At 44.0% G+C, this 20,105-nt stretch overlaps 1 protein-coding gene across 1 annotated transcript in view; it reads left to right on the top strand.

Moving 5' to 3' along the window:
* Positions 1 to 18,948, top strand: part of Susd6 (sushi domain containing 6) — a 96,259-nt gene extending 77,311 nt beyond the window's left edge. Inside the window, exons 3-6 of the mRNA XM_075947252.1 lie at positions 6,452 to 6,649; positions 7,665 to 7,803; positions 11,932 to 12,359; positions 14,850 to 18,948. Coding sequence (XP_075803367.1) covers positions 6,452 to 6,649; positions 7,665 to 7,803; positions 11,932 to 12,359; positions 14,850 to 14,875 — 791 coding nt within the window. The 3' untranslated portion in view covers positions 14,876 to 18,948. The remainder of the gene's footprint in view (positions 1 to 6,451; positions 6,650 to 7,664; positions 7,804 to 11,931; positions 12,360 to 14,849) is intronic.
* The last annotated feature ends 1,157 nt before the right edge of the window (positions 18,949 to 20,105 follow it).

The raw sequence follows: 20,105 nt of genomic DNA, 5'->3' as shown, positions 1-20,105 counted from the left end.
GTTTAGTGCCTTTGTGTGCTGAAACAGGCCTAGAAGTGACTTCAGTGTATGCTTACAGTGTCCAGATTGACCTTGTTGCTGAACTTCTCACTGAGGCACCTTTGACAGGTTGAGGTCTGGAGGAGAAGCTAGTCAGTGAGACCCCCTGATACGTTGCACCAGCCTTACCTGCTCGTTAGCACTGAACCTCTCTTCCTTACTTTCCACATCTGTATTGTGCTATGAGTATATTTAAGATAAATTTGTATATGCACACACACGTGTGTGTGTGTGTGTGTGTGTGTGTGTGTGTGTGTGTGTGTGTGTGTGTGTGTGTATTGTGAAAGATAAAGGAATTCCACTTGTAAACTGCTTAAAATAGTGCCTGGCATGTATCAGTAAGCATGAGCTGTTAAGACTCAACTTGTGAAGGATATCACAGAAACTTTTGACCATCACTAGATGGTCTTCTTTCTGTATTTATAATGCTCTAATTCCAACTTGTCTGGGATGCTTTTTGCCTTCTCTTTGAACAAGCACGTGCAGGTCAGCCTTGGGGAAAGTCATTCAACTCAGAAGAGTCTCTTTATCCTCACATGTAAAATGCATCATGGAAAAGGAACTCAGGAAAGTTGCTTGGTGCTCCTAGACAGCTGTGTACTGTACCTACTGTTTCCTGCACAAAACAACATTGTAGTGGTATAATGTTTGTATTTTAATAAATAAAGGTTGCCTGAAGATCAGAGTGCAAAGCAGCCACACTAGTCAACTATACAGACCAGGCATTGTTTGCACACACCTTTCAACCCAGCAGTCATAGTAGTTAGCCATAGGGGGTGGGCAATGGTGGCACACACCTTTAATCCCAGCACTAGAGAGGAATGTAAGATGGGAGGAAGGAGACAAGTCTCAGTCTCGGTCTGAGGATTCGTGGAGACAGGATTGCTTATTTTGATCTGAGGTAGAGGTAAGAACCAGTGGCTGGTTGCTTTGCTTTTCTGATCTTCAGCTTGAGCCACAATATCTGTCTCTGGGTTTTTATTATTCGTGCTACACAACATATTTAAACAGCTTTACTTTCCATAATCCCCTTGTCTTTTCTCTGGCTCTACTGCTAATAAACTGGAAGTAGAAATTGAACCTTTACACATGAAGAAAGAGTTTTACAAGTGAATAGATAGTCCTCTTCTAAATAACCTTAAAGGGTCCTCTGTGCGAAATGCTGAGTTTTTGCATGACTGCTTTTTTTTTTTAAGGAGTGGGAGAGGCAACATCTCACTGTATAGTCTAGGCTGTCCTCTTGAACTCAGAATCCTCCTGCTTCAGCCTCCTGATGGTGGAGTTATAGGAGTGTGGCCACCACACGTGATCATGTCTCATGCTCATCATATAGATCTTTGCTGGTTTATTTTTTTGGGGGGGTCCACAAAACTATCTTCCAATATTTAGCCAAGAACTCCTTTCACTAAGACTCTGCTGACCTTTAACTTAAGCCTTTCCTAGCCCTGTTGTTAGCTTTCAGTTATTGTGACAAAGTCCTTGAGAAAAGCACCTTAAAAGGAGACAATGGCTCACCATTCCAGCCCACAGTCATTTGAGCCTGTAGCAAGGAAGGGAAACATGATGAAACAGCTCTTTTCTCCTGGGGGTAGCCAGGAAAAAGAGAGACAGGTGGAAGGTGGAATGGGAGGAAGGAGGTCATGCTGCTAACAGGCCAAGGAATTTAGACCCTAGGTTCTATTCATACTGTAATGTTCTTTTTTGTTACTTCTAATTGTTTTCTATAACTATAGCTCAATAGGGCAGTTACAGTACTACCCCAGCCCTGCTCCAGTGATTACTGAGACTTGGGCCTGGGACCTCTTTCTCTTCCCCTCCCCGACTGTCATCCCCAGAAGAGCTTCTCTCTGGCCATCTTCCTTCAAATTAAACACTTTTTTTTTAAGATTTATTTTTTATTTTATGTGTATGAGTGTTCTGCCTGCTTGTAGTCTGTACATCACATGCATAAAACATCTGTAGAGGCCAGAAGAAGACACTGAGTCCCTTGGAATTGGATTTAGAAAGGATTGTGAGATACCCCATGCGCTGCTAGGAAAGGAACCCTGATTTTCTGGAAGATCAGTCATTGCTCTTAACTGCTGAGCCATCTCTCCAGTCCTCTAAACACCTGTTTCTTTGTGCTCATTTGTATCCCGAATGCTAACACATTTTAGTGTGAAACTGTGTTACTGCAGACCTCCAGTGAACACTTAAACACAACGCAGTTTGTTAATCCTGAGGCTCCTGTGTTTGATAGTGTAATATTTTCTTGGTGGCTGTTAGCCAGAAACCTCTTTTGTTTAGTCTTTTGAAAACATGCTGGATATTTTAATTTAAATGTTTGCCAGCCTTCTCACCTCTAATCCCTTAGAGTCTGGGGGCTGGCTGCATACCCCTACTTTCTATAGCTTCCTACTTGTCTGAAAGGGTTCAAGTATTTGTTCTGTTTACCCCGAGGCCATTCCTGGAGTTTTAATTTTGCTTGTTGAGCTGTTATAAAAATTTGCTGTAATTTGTCTCTTTCCTGAAAGACTGGGCACCAGAACAACAAAAGCAGGACATTTAGAAGGGCTTTTGGGTTCTTGTTGGCTTTTGAGGCATGTGTGAGGCCAAGGTGAACCTGAAGCAGAAACTTCAGCTGGATCAGTTCTCTCTAACTTACATTCCCAGTGCTGCCTGGCTAGAAGGTCACTGAATGCTCACAGTATGTTATGTTAGCTTCCCCTGGAGACACTGCCTTCTGATAGGTCAACCCCTTCCCCTGAGGGTTTACTTTGCTATGTGAAAGTAAACAAAGAATTATCAGTATCTGTCATGTACTTAGCATGGGACAAGACAGTTTCAGATATTGCTTTACTTGAAATTTATGGAGCTGAGTGTTCCTTTTGAGAAAGTCTCAGAGGAGACAAGCCATTTAACACTAGGGCCCTAAGTATGTGTGGGAGATGATAGAGTTCAGAGACAGCAGCTAGGAGAATGAATCTTTTCCCCTGTAAGTCGTCTGGCTTTCTAGCCCTCTTAAAAATTAAGTAATATTGCCAAATCACATGAGTTCATTGTATTCCCAGGGTTAAGAACAAAGCTTGAAATTCCCTCTTTGTGTGAGGAATTTCCCAAGAAAATCTGAAGGATAGCTTGTCAGCCTCCTGGCCAGGACCACGGCTTCCCAAAGTTGCTGAGTATTTCATCTGCTTTGTGGGCTTTGGTTTCCCTGGATGGTCTTCCCTTTCCTGTGAACTTCAGGCTTCACTGAAGGCCTATACTTTATCTTTCCTGTGGCCACATTCCCTCTTTGGACTAAAGAACATTTTGCATGTGTACCATTGATGCCTCAAAGTGGCTTTGCCTGTTGTTTTCTGAACTTCAGGCTTCACTGAAGGCCTATACTTTATCTTTCCTGTGGCCACATTCCCTCTTTGGACTAAAGAACATTTTGCATGTGTACCATTGATGCCTCAAAGTGGCTTTGCCTGTTGTTTTCTGACCCTTTATTCTAAAGCTTCTTTATTTTCTTGAACCCGGGTCTGTTTTGATGCTGAAGCTGCTGTATTCCAGCTTGCTACCTTTGAATGACTTTCATAGATAAACACAAAATAATTTTTAAACCAAGTTTATTTTTGTTATATTGCTGAAATAATCTGATCCATCTTAAATTAGACTGATCTGTTTTTGTTAAGAACCTTAAACATATAACAAGCTTCTCTTATTGTGAGTCAAGGTCCTTGCTAAGGTTTTTGTTAATCAGTTTAGGTAAACTGGGATACTTTCAATTCTCTAGGTTTAACTTATATTCTCTCTTCTCATTGCATTTGTTTCAAATTACCTCTCCTCTCCTGATGAAAAGAAGCGCCACTTCTCCCAGAGTTGTTCTGAGCCCCCATACAAGCTGCTATTTTTGCTGCTCTATGCTCTCTCTCTTAAAGTAAGAATCCCATTCTTTGGGACATATTAGAATAAGTCTGCATGCGGAGATTTTCTTAGAAGCATAAGGGGAAACTACATGCTGAGTATCTTTGGACGGAACTGATTGGCCAGAGCACAAGGGAATGTCTGGCTTTTCACTGTACACTTTATTTTTTTTTAACTTTAAGCCACATATATGCTGAGATCCTGTCTATTTATGGGATTTATAGAGGAAAAAATATGTAGCAGAATAGGCATGGCCTTAGAATCCTAGCCTTTCCTCTGAGAGCCTTTTCCAAGCTCGCTGGCCTGTGGGTTCTGCCTGCTTTCAGGAACTGCCCTGAATGTTCAACATTAATTATGCCCAGGAAATGAAACAATTATGTACAGTCTATAGAGAAACAAGAGTCAGTCAGAAGGTCTGAGGGGGGTTTACTACTCTGAACAAAAGATAGAAAATGAAATAGTAAAGCAGCTGGTTTGTTGGCCAGCTCTCTGAATGACTTGGCCACCACTTTGAATACTACGGAAATACATACATTCACTTCCTTCCTGTTCAGTACTTTGAGCTGTGTAGGTGGTAGGGATATCAGAGGTGTGTCCTTTAAGGGGATAGGGCCTCATATTTGTATTCATCTTCTAGTTCCATAGTTGCTGTCAGACTTACTGATCCTTTTGGCAACTTTTTAAATTAGCAACTTTTTTTTCTTTTTCTTTTTTCTTTCTTTTTTTTTCTTTTTTTTTTTTTGGTTTTTCGAGACAGGGTTTCTCTGTGGTTTTGGAGCCTGTCCTGGAACTAGCTCTTGTAGACCAGGCTGGTCTCAAACTCACAGAGATCCGCCTGCCTCTGCCTCCCAAGTGCTGGGATTAAAGGCGTGCGCCACCACCACCTGGCAAATTAGCAACTTTTAAAAAATTGTTGAGCTGAAACTAGCTCAGTGGTAGAGTATATACTAGTATGTGTAAGGCCCTGAAATCAAAGTATTACCAATCGAACAAATAAATGGGAAAGTGAATGGGAGTGTCTGAGTGATAGATGCTTATCTAGCATGTACAAGTCCCTGGTTCAGTTCCAAGTAAAACCCAAGGAAAACTATAAATGTACTTAAATGACAAAACAAGAGAAAATGGCATATTCCTACCTCTAAGGATGTGCAGCCTGAGGGTGAGGATCTTTTTTGCATCTAATATCTTCTTCCTGCCAGACTTGAGTCAACCTGCATAATAGCATTCTGGGTCAGAGTTAGTGGGATGCTACAAGGTTATGTCTACTGAATGTAGTCTGGGGTTTTCACATGAAAGTGAGCCAGGGCATTATCTTGATAGTCAGACACTCTTGTGCAATTCCCAGTCACTCTGGGCCTTTTGGAGGAAGTGAGAAAAGGAAAGATCATTCTGATTCCCACACAGATGTCTCTGTGATACAAGGGATAGGCTGGCATGTAGTCAACAAAACTGAATTTCCTTTGGAAAAATCTGTGTTGTATCTTGTGTTTGTAAAATATTTAGAAAGTTGGAGGTCATGAGTGCCTGGTCATACTGCCTTCTCCCAGGCTAGCCGGTTCAGGGATTCCTTCATTTACTACTGGACTCCTCAAGTATAGCTAGAAACACCCCCTTTGCATTACGTGTCTTGGAATTCAGTTCTGTAATCTGTCTGAAATAGAAATAATTCCCTTCTCCTAAGAGCTGCTGAGACCTTCCAGATCCTAAGACGCTGTGACAGCTTCTCTAAACCACAGTCCCACAACACCTACACCTTGTTTGCCATCTTAGTTGACCAGACTGAGGGAGTGAAAGGATGTGATCTTGGTACACATAACTTTATAAATCAGTCAGCTCATGGGAAGAAGAGCTCAGGGTTAGAATCAGAAGACCTGACTCTGGTCCCCAAGTTGACATTTACCCTGCCCTAATCTTGGCTAAAAGTTGCTTCCCTTTGTGGGATTTAATAGTCTCATTGTCAGAGGGAAGAAATGATAATTATTGCACAGAACTTTAAGAGATGATGATGACTTTAAAACTAGATTGTCATACCTAGAGGAGAAATGTGGGGTTTATTGTGGGAAGTGAGCCTGGCAGACAAGAGAAGGTGTACAAGGCTTGGGAAACCTCCCAGGAAAGCTTTCTGGACTCTTCTCAGAAGCCAAACTCATGTTTCAATTACATCAGGGAGTCCTTCCTGGAATTGTTGTAAACAACCTAACACTTGCCATAATGAGTTGCCCATGCTTTATCCTCACTCAGCCTGACTCACTGTTAGTAGGCGCTGTTAGAATCAGGTCCAAATTACAGCAGGTACAGAACTTTTCTGGAGTCTGCTGGCCAGTGGGGAGTAGAGAAATGCTGTAAGAACCCAGACTGACAAATGCACTTCCCTCTCTGTCGGTGACAACTTGAATTCCATACTAGTTCAACAGGCTTTTCCAAGGATGGTTCTATGCTCCTAGTATTTCAGGACCATGCTACTGAGAACACATGCCCATTGAAAGCCTCATTGTGATTCCATCTCCCTCTTTCTTTGCAGTGTGTCCTCTGCCCCCAGAGCCAGAGAATGGTGGCTACATTTGCCACCCCCGGCCCTGTAAAGACCCCTTGACAGCAGGCAGTGTCATCGAGTACCTATGTGCAGAAGGCTACATGTTGAAGGGCGACTACAAATACCTGACCTGCAAGGATGGCGAGTGGAAGCCGGCCATGGAGGTTAGCTGTCACCTCAATGAAGGTTAGTCTACAAGTGAAATGGGGTAGTGCCTGGATCCTGCTTTTCTCCTAGTTTCTGGGGAATGGTGCATGCTTTCTTGAGCCCTCCCTTGGCTATGTTAAGCCCTTTGTCTCCTCTTTCTTTGGTATTCCATGTCTTTGTGGATGTCATTGGAGTTGCTGGTGCGTGTCACGTTGCATTCCACTGGACCATTGAGAAGTTCTGTCTTTAATGAGGCATCTGCCTGACTATGTAAAATTCTTTTGATGTCAGGATCTCTGTCTGTCTAGTCAGATGTTGATGACCTTAGGCTGTATTCTGTCCACTAACAGCAAGCAGCGAGCACAGCGCTAACACATTTTCCTGTATCTCTTCCATTTCATTTTTCCCTTGAAAGTGATGGTTTTGTTATGGAGCTCTGGCCTTGCTGTACAGAATCCTTTTTATTTACTGCCCTATCTTGTCTTGGATGACATAAAAATACAGATTCTTAGAGGAAAATGTGTGTTGTATGTTGTATGGTCTTTTCTCTTGCTACACACTTGGGCTTCAAGACCAGAACATGCCTAACCCATAACACCTCAGAAGAGGATGGAAAACAATATGGGGTTTACAATGAAGGCTGAGGGACTTAGGACAAGACCTTATTATTTGCCCACTTCTTAATTATCCTGCTGTATGGGGAAAATATAGTGGAATTCAAGGTGGTAGAAAAATGTGGCCCTTTTAATGGTTTGTGTTCACCAGCTTGCTATTGGTATTTTAAGAACTCCAGAGTTAAGTGAGTTTAGGTACCAGTTGAACTGAGTGGGGGGGCGGGGGGGGCGGATCTTACTCAGGAAACAGGAAAAGGAAATGTTTCCAGAAACACCATACATACATAGGCCACTTTATAAGATTTTTTTCCTGAAAGGGCCCAGCTGTAAAATAAATGCTTCTGTATATTACCATGTAGGGAATATTTGGCTACATCGTCCATAGAGCTCATCTGTTATGTTTCTGGGTACCAAATGTTTGTGATGACTTGTTTCCTTAGACAAAGAAACGCACACGTCCCTTGGGGTCCCTGCGCTGTCCATAGTGGCTTCCACTGCCAGCTCTGTGGCACTCATTCTTCTCCTCGTGGTGCTGTTTGTACTGCTGCAGCCAAAGCTGAAGTCTTTCCATCATAGCAGGTGAGCACAGTGTTAGTCTACCATCTTCCTGAGACTGACCTTGCACTACTTATAGGTAGTTGTTGGCCTACAGCCTCTACTAGTCTGTATCTTAGGGAAGTGGAGAAGAGGGTCTGGCTGTATGTTAAACTCCTGGATATGCCTGGCACTGTAGTTTCGTTCACATACATTACTAATTTTGAACCTAATGGGAACGTTACAGACAAAGAAACTGAGGCATTCACATTATATCTCAGGTTGATTGCAGAACTGAGATTTGAATCTAAATCTGTTCTACCTCAAGGCCATGGTATTTCCACTTGTCTCTGGAGTGTGGTTCTAGCAGCATTAGCACCACTTCTGAAATACTTGGATTTGTTGTTCTCTGTATGATGTTGATACATGATTGCATTTGCAAGCTACCTCTTCCTGCTCCTGGCTTCTAATCCTTAGTGCACCTTGGTTTCCCCCAAGTTCTAATTTATTCAGTTTGGAGTGGGATTGTGACCTTATCATTTTCTAGAAAGCTTCTCAGATAATTTTAATATGTAACAAAAATCCAGGACCATGGTACCATTCTGAAATCATAAGAAGTGGGTTTTCTTCTCTGCAGATTCTCCTTTCCCTTTTATAGTGTATTATAACTAATTATCCTAGACTCAGGAGATGGGAGTGACAAGTGGGAGTAATGTCCCAGTGGGAATGAGGGACTTTTCTCCTGCACTACCTTGGTGTGTCTATAGTTGCTCAGTGCTTGAGGGTACCTCATGCTTTGAAGAATAGGCCATTTATATTAATTCATGGTCCTACATTAGTCATGTTTTAGCTCTCAGGCAGAACAGTCTAGACGAAACCACATTCTATAAAATGCTCCAGATTTGGAACTTACAAATACAGACTACCCTGAAGTGAATTTCGGTATGGGAATGTGATTCTTCTTCCTCTTGTTTTGTTTAGAATGAAGGAGGAATAGCAATTATTTTTAAAGAGGTATTTTGAGGAGAACTATTTAATTATATTTACTATGTAAGTGGGCATGTGCCATACCATGGTATACATGTGGAGATCAGAGGACAATATCCACTAAATAAATGAATATAATTTTTGGGGTTTTGTTTTGTTTTTTAAGGCATAGTTTTCCTTTGTAGCCATTGGTGTCCTGAAACTCACTCTGTAGAACAGGCTGACCTGGAACTCATTCTATAGAGCAGACTGACCTAGAACTCACAGATGCCTCCTGAGTATTGGGATTAAAGGCATGTGTAACCATGCCCAGCAAAAAAATAATTCTTTTGCAGTTTCTCATTCAGAAATCTCTGGGTACTTTTAGGGATGCTAATTGTCCTCGGTGTATACATGTTTGAATTAGGCAGCGTAGATTGTGTCTGCCAAGTACAAGTAAGGAAATCAGGAGCTAATCACTTGTGAGCAATGGTAATGTCGGTATAGGCTGACATCTGTTCTGTGCCTCTCAGTGTGGTAAACGAAAGAACTCCCTCATCTAGGTAGAGTTCTCGGTAAAATTTAACTTAAGTTCAATTATAATGAAAAATAATTACACACATCTAGGTATACATCCTCCTAGAAAGCTGGCCTGGGCACTTAAAAAATTGTCATGGTCTTGAGGCTAGAGAGATGACCCAGCAGTTATGAGCACTGGCTACTCTTCTAGAGGACCTGAGTTCAATTCCTAGCATTCACATGATGGCTTACAACTATCTGTAAATTCAGTTCCAGGGTATCTGACACCTTATTCTGGCCTCTCAGGGTGTTGCTCCACATGGTGCCCCACATGGTACACAGACACATGCAAACAAAACAGTCGTATACATAAAATAAAAGAATTAAAGTTTTTAAAAATATCATGTCTTAAAACTCTAGTGGATACTCTAGACTGATGGAAATGAAAGGGACAGGACAACTAAACACAGAGAGTGTATGCTTCTTAGGGTTGCTGGTGCTGTGACGAAACACCAAGACCATAAACAAGTTAGAGAGAAAGGTTTACACTTTCACATCCATAATCCTTCACTGAAGGATGCCTGGACAGAAATTTAAACAGAGCAGGAACCTGAAGGAAGGAACTCATGTTCCGGCCATGGAGAAATACTGCTTACTGGCTTGCTCCTCATGGCTTGCTTTGCCTGTTTTCTTATGAAACCCAGGACCTCTAGCCCAGGGATGACTCCACCCACAATGGCCTGGACCTTCCCACATCAATTACTGATTAAGGAAATGCTCCGCAGGCTTGTTTACAGCTCAGTCTATGGAGTCCTTTTCTCAATTGGAATTCCCTCCTCTCAGATGACTCTCCTCTAGTGATTCTCAATCTGTGGATTTGACCCTTGGGGGTCAAGTGACCCTTTCATAGGGATCACATGTTAGACACAACATTACAGTTCATAACAGTAATAAAATGACAGTTATGAAGTAGCAACAAATAATTTTATGGTTGGAGGATGGGGTTACCACATGAGGAACTGTACTAAAGGGTCACAGCATTAAGAAGATTGAGAACCACTATTCTAGCCTATGTCAACTTGACATAAAATTAGCCAGCACAGTATGTTTGATTCTGAATAAAATCAAAGAACAAAGCGGCAATGGATGATTTTGCAGACAGTTTGGGAAATTTGTATTATAGTGCACCTAAACCATTGTTAAGTTTCTGGAATGTAACAACACTGTAAGCTATATGGGGAAAGAAGTCCTGAGGCTTATCCGCTTATACAGATTATGTCTTCAGCATGCTTTCAAACGATTCAGAAGGGAGAGAAGTGTGTATAACAAGCATGATCCTCAGAAAAGGTGGCTGTATAAATCTCTCACAGTGTTCACTGAAAAGAAGCCAAAGGGGTTGCATGCCTAAACACAGAAATTTAGAGCTAAACCAGTGTTAAAGAGTTTGTGTTATAGTCAAAATATTAAAATAAAAAGAGCCAGGCAATGGGTTACAAATGCCTTTCATCCCAGCACTCAGGAGGCAGAGACAGGAAGATCTCTGAGAGTTTGAGGCCAACCTGGCCTACAGAGCAAACTTCAGGACAGCCATGGTTACACAGAGAAAGCCTGTCTTGAAAAACCAAAGATAAATAAGTAAATAAAAAGTAAGCTAGGCCCTGTAATCTCAGCACTTGGGAACCTGAGGTAAAAGGACCCTCAGAGTTAGTCTGTATTTAAATAGTAGCAAGACATGTTTCTTTTAAAACAAAATCAGCTAGACATGGTGGTATATACTCTGTTCAAAAAAATAGAAATCAGACAAGTGGTTTCCATGCAAGTCAGGATAGTGGTGGTAAGATCCTTGTGGTAGTGAGGAAGTGGGAGTACTGGGATGGGTGCAGAGGATCTGGGCTTCAGTTCTGACCTCAGTAGGAGTCTACACCAGTGTCACCTTTGGATCATGCAGGGTCCTGCATTTGGGTTAAAATTCACAATTTTATATGTGATATTTATTTATTTTTCTTAAGACAGGGTTTCACTGTAGCTTAGGTGCTTGTCCTGGAACTTGCTCTGTAGACCAGGCTGGCCTTAAAACTCACAGAGATATGCCTGCTTCTGCCTCCCAAGTGCTGGAATTAAAGGTGTGCACCACCACTGCCTGGCTGTGGTTTTTGTTTTTTGGTTTTTTGTTTGTTTGTTTGCATTCTGTAGACGATCTGGCCTCAAATTTATAGAGATCTTCCTGCAACAGCCTCCCAATTACTGGGATTAAAGGCATGCACTACCATGCCCGGCAAGATGTCTGAGTATTTTACTTGTCTGTGTATGATATGTGGATGCTGGAATCAAATCCCAGGTCCTTTGGAAGAGTAGCCAGTGCTCTTAACCATTGAACCATCCTCTCCAACCCTAAGAACATTCTTTAAAAGTATGTAAAACTGGATTCAATCTCAAGTTCATCCCTTACCAGCTCTCAGACTGCCAAGCAGTTACTTAATTTCCCTGAGCCAAGCCTATATTCTTGGTGAATCCCTACATGAAAGGGCTCAGGTGAAGTTCCAGTCAGTGTTCTAAAGTGTTTAAAGCACTTCCTACTTGATGGCATATAATAAGTGCTGGAAAATGATGGATTTTATTGATACAATGTTATTGAGTCACCTCTTTGTTACTCAGATTCTTATTTTGTCTTGTTCTTTTCTAATGCAGGCGTGACCAGGGAGTTTCTGGTGACCAAGTCTCCATCATGGTGGATGGGGTCCAGGTTGCACTACCTTCATACGAGGAAGCTGTGTATGGCAGTTCTGGTCACTGCATGCCACCGGCTGACCCTAGAGTACAGATCGTTCTGTCGGAAGAGTCTGCACCTAGTGGGAGGAATGTGCCAAGGGAGCAGCAGCTGCAGGGCCAGGGTGCCTGCTCCTCTGCAGGTGGAGAGGATGAGGCCCCTGGCCATTCTGGGCTGTGTGAAGCCTGGGGTTCCCAGGGCTCAGAGACTGTGATGGTGCACCAGGCAACTACATCTTCCTGGGTGGCCGGCTCAGGGAGCAGCCGGCTGACACACAAAGACACTGCAGATTCAGAGAACAGTGACATACAAAGCCTTTTATCCCTCACATCAGAGGAGTACACAGATGGTAAGTGGTCTTTGCTAAACATGGATTATTGCTGGGAATGGGGAAGCCCTGTGGGCCACTATGATAATTGGTATATTTTCACACACACACACACACACACACACCTTCCCAAAAAAGATAATAGCCAGAGTACAAAGTAGAATTTGATCCTCAGAATGCCAGGTAAAGCTTTGGGCTCTCATAGGGAGACTTCATTGAATTTCGATGGCTCCAGAGTCTAATGCTGTCCACAGCCATAGGCTTCGCTAACCCAGCTAGATGGGGTTCAGGGTATAGAGCTGTTAAAAGTTTTGTGTTCACGGAAGGCAGAAAATAACAAGGAGACCTTGGGCTGAACTGCTGAGAAAATTGTAGTCTACTTGTCTTGTAGAGAAGATTGCTGCTTCACTTTACACAGGAGTATATTGCTGGTTTCCTTGTGCTGTCCAAATCATTTAGGCTTGAGTGTAGGTATTTATGACTGTCCCCACGTTAGAGATGGAGAAATTGGAACCAGTTTCACTTGTCATTTATCCACTGGTAACTGACAGCTGAGAGTTAAAGCTAAATGACTGTGACCAACCAAGATTTTTAACCTCAGTCTGTGAGGGCTCCCAGGTAACTCTAGCTCCTTTGTGTCAGACTGGCCATAGAGTGCAGTGGTTGTCTGCTCACAATCTACCTTTGCTGGAGCCTGGGGAATTTAACTAACATTTGAATCTGTCACTTTAAAGAATATCTATAGGCGAATCTCAGTATAGTTCAGGATTCAGACAAAGCTTAGAAGCTCCCTGTAGATAGTTAACACTTTGTGCCTTTCTGAAAGAGCCAGAAGAAACTTCACAGACCCTGTGTGCTAGAGAGAGGCCATGTCAGACATTTAGAAATGTGTCTATCAGTAGTTTGCCTTAGTTGCTCTTTGTTGGAAAGAGATGGCAAGGGCCCTGTAATAACTGATCCAGTTTGGATGTGACAGTTACCTCTGGACCCTTGGGTACATCTACTACGAGCCTTGGCTAAGGACGCATGGCATCCTTTATCTTTCCTCAGGAGCCAAGGAGGTTCCTTGTTTTTCCTTGATGACTACTTGTTTGTGGTTTTGGTTCAGGCACTTTTGTTTGTTATTTTGTTGTTGTGTTCAGAGACAAGGCCTCTCTGCATAAGCCCAGGCTGCCTTAGAAATCATTGTCCTTCAGCCTCAACCTCCCAAGTGGCTAATCACAGCTGTCTCCCATGTGCTAGCTTAAGCAAGCTTTTTTTTTTTTTAATTAAAGACAGGGTCTCACAATGTAGCCTTGGCTGGCCTGAAACTCACTATGTAGACCAGGCTGGCCTCAAACCCACAGAGATTAGCCTGCCTCTGCCTCCAGTTAAAAGTATTCTGCTGGCATTAGCAGTAATGTGTCATCACGTCTGGCTTGAGCAAACCTTTTTGAAGCCCCATTTTCTGTTTAGTTCCAAATGAGGTTTCAGATCTGACTCAAGCAGGAAACATGCTCCCTGTTGCATGGAGTATCAGTTGGAAGATAGTGGGGTCTGCATTGGAGAAATTATGGAGCCAGTAACTGTAGTGCTATCCAGATATGGTGTCTCAGGCCTACAATCCTAGCATTTCAGAGACTGGGGCAAGAGAACCACACACAAGTCCAGGTTAGTTTGAACTGCGTAGACCCTTTCTCTAAAATACGGTCAGCATGATGACTCAGCAGGTAAAGGCTCTTGCTACCAAACCTGATGCTCTGAATTTGATCCCCAGGCCCCACATGGTAGAATGAGAACTAACTCTGAAAAGTTGTTATCTGACATGCACAGTATCACATACTTCCTACAGTGTGCAGATGTATACACACACATACATTTAAAAATAAACAGGAATAAAGTTTAATATACAATAATGAGGGCTGACTCAGCGGTTAAGAGAACTAGCTGTTCTCCTAGAGGACCCAAGTTTAATTCCCCAGCACCCACATGGCAGCTCACAACTGTCTGTAACTCCAAGAATCTGACACCCTCACACAGACATACATGCACACTAGTGCACATAAAATTAAAATTTTTTTAAGCAAAAAAAAATGCAATAATGAAATAAAATTGAAGAGCTGATGTCATAATGAAGTCTAACCTTCTCCCCTCTGGTGACCTATGAGAAGATCAAATCCCAGAGAAACAAAGTGATTTGTCCAGGTTCACACAGATGGCTTTAAAGAAATGATGGGACTTTGTGGCTTCTTAGAGCAAGATTAGAGAATTGAGAGTAACTAGACCAGCAGAGAAGGGAGGCAGAGTCATGTTGGTGGGACCAGAAAGTGTGTGAATGCCAGGCTCAGCATTGTGATTTTATCATACAGGCAGCGGGAGAGATGAGACAGAAAGCAGGAAATTCTTACTTGCTTAGGTGTGTGCAGCAGAACATTTACTTCTTTAAATGGAGTTGTGTGGGGTCCCTAAGGTGGAGTAATACTGAAGGACGCCTTAGGTAACTACAGTTCTTCCCTCCCCGTCTTTCCGCAGATATCCCACTGTTGAAAGAAGCATGAGGACTGCCACTGGCCTCTCCTCTCTGCCCGTCCTCTCTCCTCCCGTGGGTTTGAGTACCATGTCCTCTCCAGTTGCCCCACCTGGATGCCTGAGCTGCCACCTGTGTATCTGTGTGTATCTGAGGGCCTGCAGGCCACCCCACTGGATACTCAAGGAAGATTCTCACCATCTGCCCACAGCTGGAGGACCTGGCGCTTTGCCTGGCCCAGCCTTCCCATCTGTCAGGGACGTGTCTGAATGTGCTGGATTGAACCCTCCCTTTCCCCGAGCCACTGGGTCCCTTCCAGCCAGCTCTCTGGTGGCCGCCCCACAGCCATGAGGGCCTGAGCACTGCTGTTTACTTGTGCCTTCCCCCACCCTGTCCAGGTTCCCTGTTGTACAGGTGGGTTGCTGTTCACAGGCCTTAGTGGCTATTGCCATCTGTACATAGGGGCTGGACCTGGGGCTGCAGAAACAGATTGAACAGTAAGGCCCTCAGAGCAGGAGTGACTCTTTTCAGGGCCAGAATATGGGTCCTTGAGCTTGCCCTGTGTGTTGACACTGACGGCATCTTCCTTGACTGAGGATAGGTTTGGGAAGCCATGCCAAACCTACTCAGCACTCAGCTGTCCAGCCCAGGTGCAGCCTCCTGGCTCTTTGAGTTTCCAAGAAGCACCCAGAAGACCTGTGGGAGGGAAGGAGGTTGTCAGATAATGATTGTCTTCCTAATATGCAAGTTCTCACTTCCTGCTTCCAGCACTGGCTGCCTTGGCCTTGGATTCTGTTCCTGGTTAAGGGGAAGTTGCATGCTGTCTCCTGGACTTTGTCCTAGGTAGCTCTGGCTTCCTTGCAGTCCACAGAACCCTGAGATTTGTGAGATGCCAACAAAAGCTCATCTGGGTTTTGGCATTCTGGGCAAGTTGCCCAATTCTAGGTTTGTGGTGATGGAGGGGAGGTTGAGAGGTACAGACCAAGTCCCCCGTGGCTGCTGGCAGCTCCGGCCAGGTCCCGAGGATCCTCCTCACCACAGTCATGTGCCTTAGTAACTCTGCCCAGGAAGTGGCCTGCTGTGTCACTGCTTCTGCTCTCTTCTCCATGCTCGTCCACATGTCATTGCTGACAAGTCACTATCTTTCCTGCCCCCCCGGCTTTGCAAAGCTGGTGTGGGTTGGTGGGTGCTCAGAAGCCTGAGATACAGGCCTGGGAGTGAGAAAGCGCTATCACTGAAGGAGTGCTCCAGTCACTGTGCTGGGTCCTCCCACAGCACTGAATGCCTGGGTAGCTGAGCCCCACCAGGCTTCTGCCATCTTGAGAAGATAGATGTGGTGTTAATGAGCTCTCTCTTTTGCTTGCTCGCTCTCTTCTCTCTTTTTCTCTCTCTTCCTCTCTCTCTCTCCCTTCTCTCTCTGTCTCTCCCTCCCTCAAGCCTCAAGGCTGGGAAACGTCAGAGCCAATCCTGGACTGTACCTATGATGTTTCTCCCCGAGCCTATCTGGGGTGGTAAAAATAATAAAAAGCCCAGTGTATTTATAGTTCCTGACCTAACAGGGTTAGCTCCAGGCATCAGTGGCAATGACGTCCCCTAGCCCACTGCCACTGCCTCCACTTACAATGCACTTTAGTCCCTGTCATATCAGGCTTCCTACCACCCTCATCTCCTTTCCTCTCAGGGTAAAGGCAGTGCCTGCTGGCTACTCCTCCACCCCCACCCAGGAGGCCAGTCTCTTGTGCAGGTATCCAGGCGAATGTGGTGGCTAGGAATGGGCTGGAGAAGGTGCTAAAACTAGAAGACAAAAGCTCAATGGAGATATTGCACACCTCTTAGCAGTGGCTGTCATAAGCCACCTCACCATGGCGCTCCTTCACCCTCAGTGATGCCCACCCTCCTCAAGAGAGAAGTGGTGCAGAGAGGAGGAGTCTTCTGAAGGAGCCTTCCTCTTCTGTTTACTGCTCTTCTAAAAGTCTGGATTCTGCTCTAAGGGTTTTTAAAAGAAAAATGGAAGATCCTTCCCTTTTCTTTGTCTTTACTCTGGGTTTTTACCCCTTAACAGATTGCACTTTTTGTTTTGGATTTATTTAGCCACATAGGTGACTGGCTTGACCCTTGGGTAAAAGAATCTGGTGCCTCCTTCCTTCTCCCCATCCATTAACCTGCTCTCTGGGGCTCACAAGCCCAGGCTCTCTAACTGGAGGGTAGAAGGGCCATGTTCCCCATCCTCCTGTCATTGAGAAGGTCTGTTCTTGCAGTTTCCCACCTGCTGCTGCTGGCACGCTACTTCTTCCCATGTTGTTTCTCTTTCTTCTAAAGCAATTTCTTAGCCATCGGCCATGTGCTGTGGGTTTTGCATCTGGACTTGGTCCCTTACAGAGGGACTGGAGGACTTAATTGCCTTGAGGTAGAGCCTGGCTAGAAACAGGGTCAGTGGCAGATGTCAGGCTGTTGGGCAGGAAGGAGCTTGGAGCAAGTGGGAAGAAGTGAGGCAGCCTACTTTGCTGGGCTCACCTCCAGGGGCATCCTGCAGACTTGTCCAAGAGACAGTCAGCACCAAAGGACTTTTAAACCGTTTTTTTGTTTTGTTTTGTTTTGTTTGTTAGTTTGGTTTGGTTTGGTTTGGGGGTTTTGTTTGTTTTTGTTTGCCTGAGATTTTTTTGTTTTGTTTTTATTTTTGTTTTGTTTTGGGAGACGTTTTTGCTTTTTTTCATACTTGTGCTGACTCAATGCAGGTTTTATATCCTGGTGACTTGCTGTCACAGTCTATCAATTTTCAAGGGCCAGAATGGTGAAATACATAAATAGAAAAGTCCGTCCCTCCATGCCTTAGTTTAATAGTTAGGCTCTATCTGCCCAGTTCTGTATTCTGTGTTGTTTCTGTATTACTGTTTCACTGGGTGAGAACTGTGAAATGGGTGGAGTCCTGACCACTTTGGATTTGTTTGCTTTTATAAGGCATTTCAATGTACATTCTATAAGCACTCCATTAGCAAAGAGAACTTAAAGTAATACCGTCTTCCCCATTCATCTTGCCCTTCTCCCCCAGCTCCAGCTTTATAGTTCTGCAGAGAAGCCAGGCTAAAAGACAAAGGTATACTTTTCCTGCTTTGTGAGTGGCTGAATGGGGACAGAGAGCAGTTGGCCTTTTTCCTCCCAATCCCATCAGAGCTCTTGAAGTACTTGGCTTCCTACATAGCAGTGTTTCCTCTGTTCCTGGGGAACATTCTAGAATAGAAAATGGAATATTCTGCAAACATTTCTGGATCCTTGCTCCCTTCCACCTCCTTAAAGAACAAAGGGGCGGTGGTGGCGCATGCCTTTAATCCCAGCACTCGGGAGGCAGGAGCAGGCGGATCTCTGTGAGTTTGAGGACAGTCTGGGCTACAAGAGCTAGTTCCAGGACAGGCTCCAAAGCTACAGAGAAACCCTGTCTCAAAAAACAAACAAGAACAAAGGGGCTAGAAGGGACACATAGCATGCCTACTACACAGCTCAATTCCAGGTGCGCTTATGCCTGACAGTGTGGCTGGAGCCTCTTGTGCGGCCTGCTGGGTCTTCTGCAGCCTTAGAGAATTAAATTGCTTGGCAGATGTTTAGACTGAGTGATGTGGTAGCTGGTTCCCTGGAAAGCCGAAGGTGGCAGGGCCAGTTTTTCTGAAATGTGACTTAGTTTCCACCTGAAAACCTAGTAGAGGTTTTGAACAAAGCCCCCTCCCCCCATACCCTCTTCTAGTAGCAGAGCTTACTGGGGGGATGTGGGGGTGCCACTTAGATTGCCAAGTAGGGAGAGGAAATGGCTGTGGGCTGCATGGCTGTATGCACACTGGCCTGGCTTCTTAAGGTTGTGCACCACTTTGGGATCCTTTGCAGAATGGTACTCATATAATGGTTTAAAACAACACATGCATAATTGACTGTGCAGGATGTCAATCAGTCTGGGTTTGCTTTATTTTATTTTATATATATATTTTTTGGTATCCTGTACATTGCAGTGGGTATGAAGATAGTATTTTAATATTTGTACAAAGTTTAATTTAATTTTAATTGTTCTATGTATATAACTGCATTTCTAAATAATAATAAAAATTCTTATGAAGGCAATTTTGGAAGATGTAGTTTTTTCCACAAAAAAAAATCTACAGAATTCTAGATGATTGAAAAGAATAGGTATAGGAGATAAAGCCCTAGCTTAGTGTTAGAGCTCTTGCCTGGCATGTGTGAAGTTTTCTATCTCCAGTACCACAAAAGGGAGGAGAAGAGAGATCAATTCTAAAGTGTAAGCATGGGGGCCTGAGTTCAGATCCCCCGCACTCACATAAAAGCTGTGCATGACGGTGTGTTTCTGGAATCACGAGCTTGTTGGCCTGCCAGTCCAGGTTCAGTGAGAGACTGTCCCGGAATAGTAAGTTGGACAGCAGTAGAGGAAAACACTTGATATCATCCTTTGACCTCTGCGTGTGTACCCACACACATACACTGCACACACACACAGTAGATGTGGGCGAGAGTTCGAGACTGCCTGGCGCTGGGTTAAGGAAACTGGACAGATTCATAAACCGCTCATTAAGGACAGAGAACCAACAGTTTGGTGATTGGATGAGGGGACTTGTTGGGAGTGCACAGACCACGGCTGGCAGTGCAGAGGAAGGTGGCCTGGGAGAAGAAGCACCAGCTATCTTCAGTAGAAACCCATTGTCTCTTGATAAAGTATCTTTCCTCTCGATACCAACCGCTGTGCTTGAGCCTGATATGGTTGGAGCCAGCATAGAATGTCATTTGGGCCAGGAGAGTAGACAATGAAAAAGTGTTGTAGGAACTGGAGAGATGGCTCAGCGGTTAAGACCACTGGCAGCTCTGAGTTCAGTTCCCGGCAACTACATGGTGACTCACAGCCATCTATAATCAGATCTGGTGCCCTATTCTGGCATACAAGCTGACAGAACACTGTATACATAATAAGTAAACAAATCTCTCTTTTTAAAAAAAATGTGTTGTGATATAAACTTGAACCTACAAGAAGGTGGGATGGAGACTCCAAGCCTTCAAACTGAAATACAGCTAAACTGTATGAAGGAGCCTAGATAGGCCAGATGAGTGATACATCTTATGTGTGGGCACAGAGGGAGCCATGCAAGAAGTTGCCCCTTTTGGGCCACAAGGATGTAATATGGAGAATGGAGCCTCCGCGGCCCACTAAGGATGTTTGAGTACCCTTCAGGCATAGAAATCCCCTTTGGTAGCTCTTAGCAAGATCTAGA

This window comes from Microtus pennsylvanicus, chromosome 14 (genome assembly GCF_037038515.1).
Source record: "Microtus pennsylvanicus isolate mMicPen1 chromosome 14, mMicPen1.hap1, whole genome shotgun sequence".
NCBI classification, from domain to species: Eukaryota; Metazoa; Chordata; class Mammalia; order Rodentia; family Cricetidae; genus Microtus; species Microtus pennsylvanicus.
Note: the sequence above shows the minus strand (reverse complement) of the source record. Positions and strands in the feature narration are given on the sequence as shown.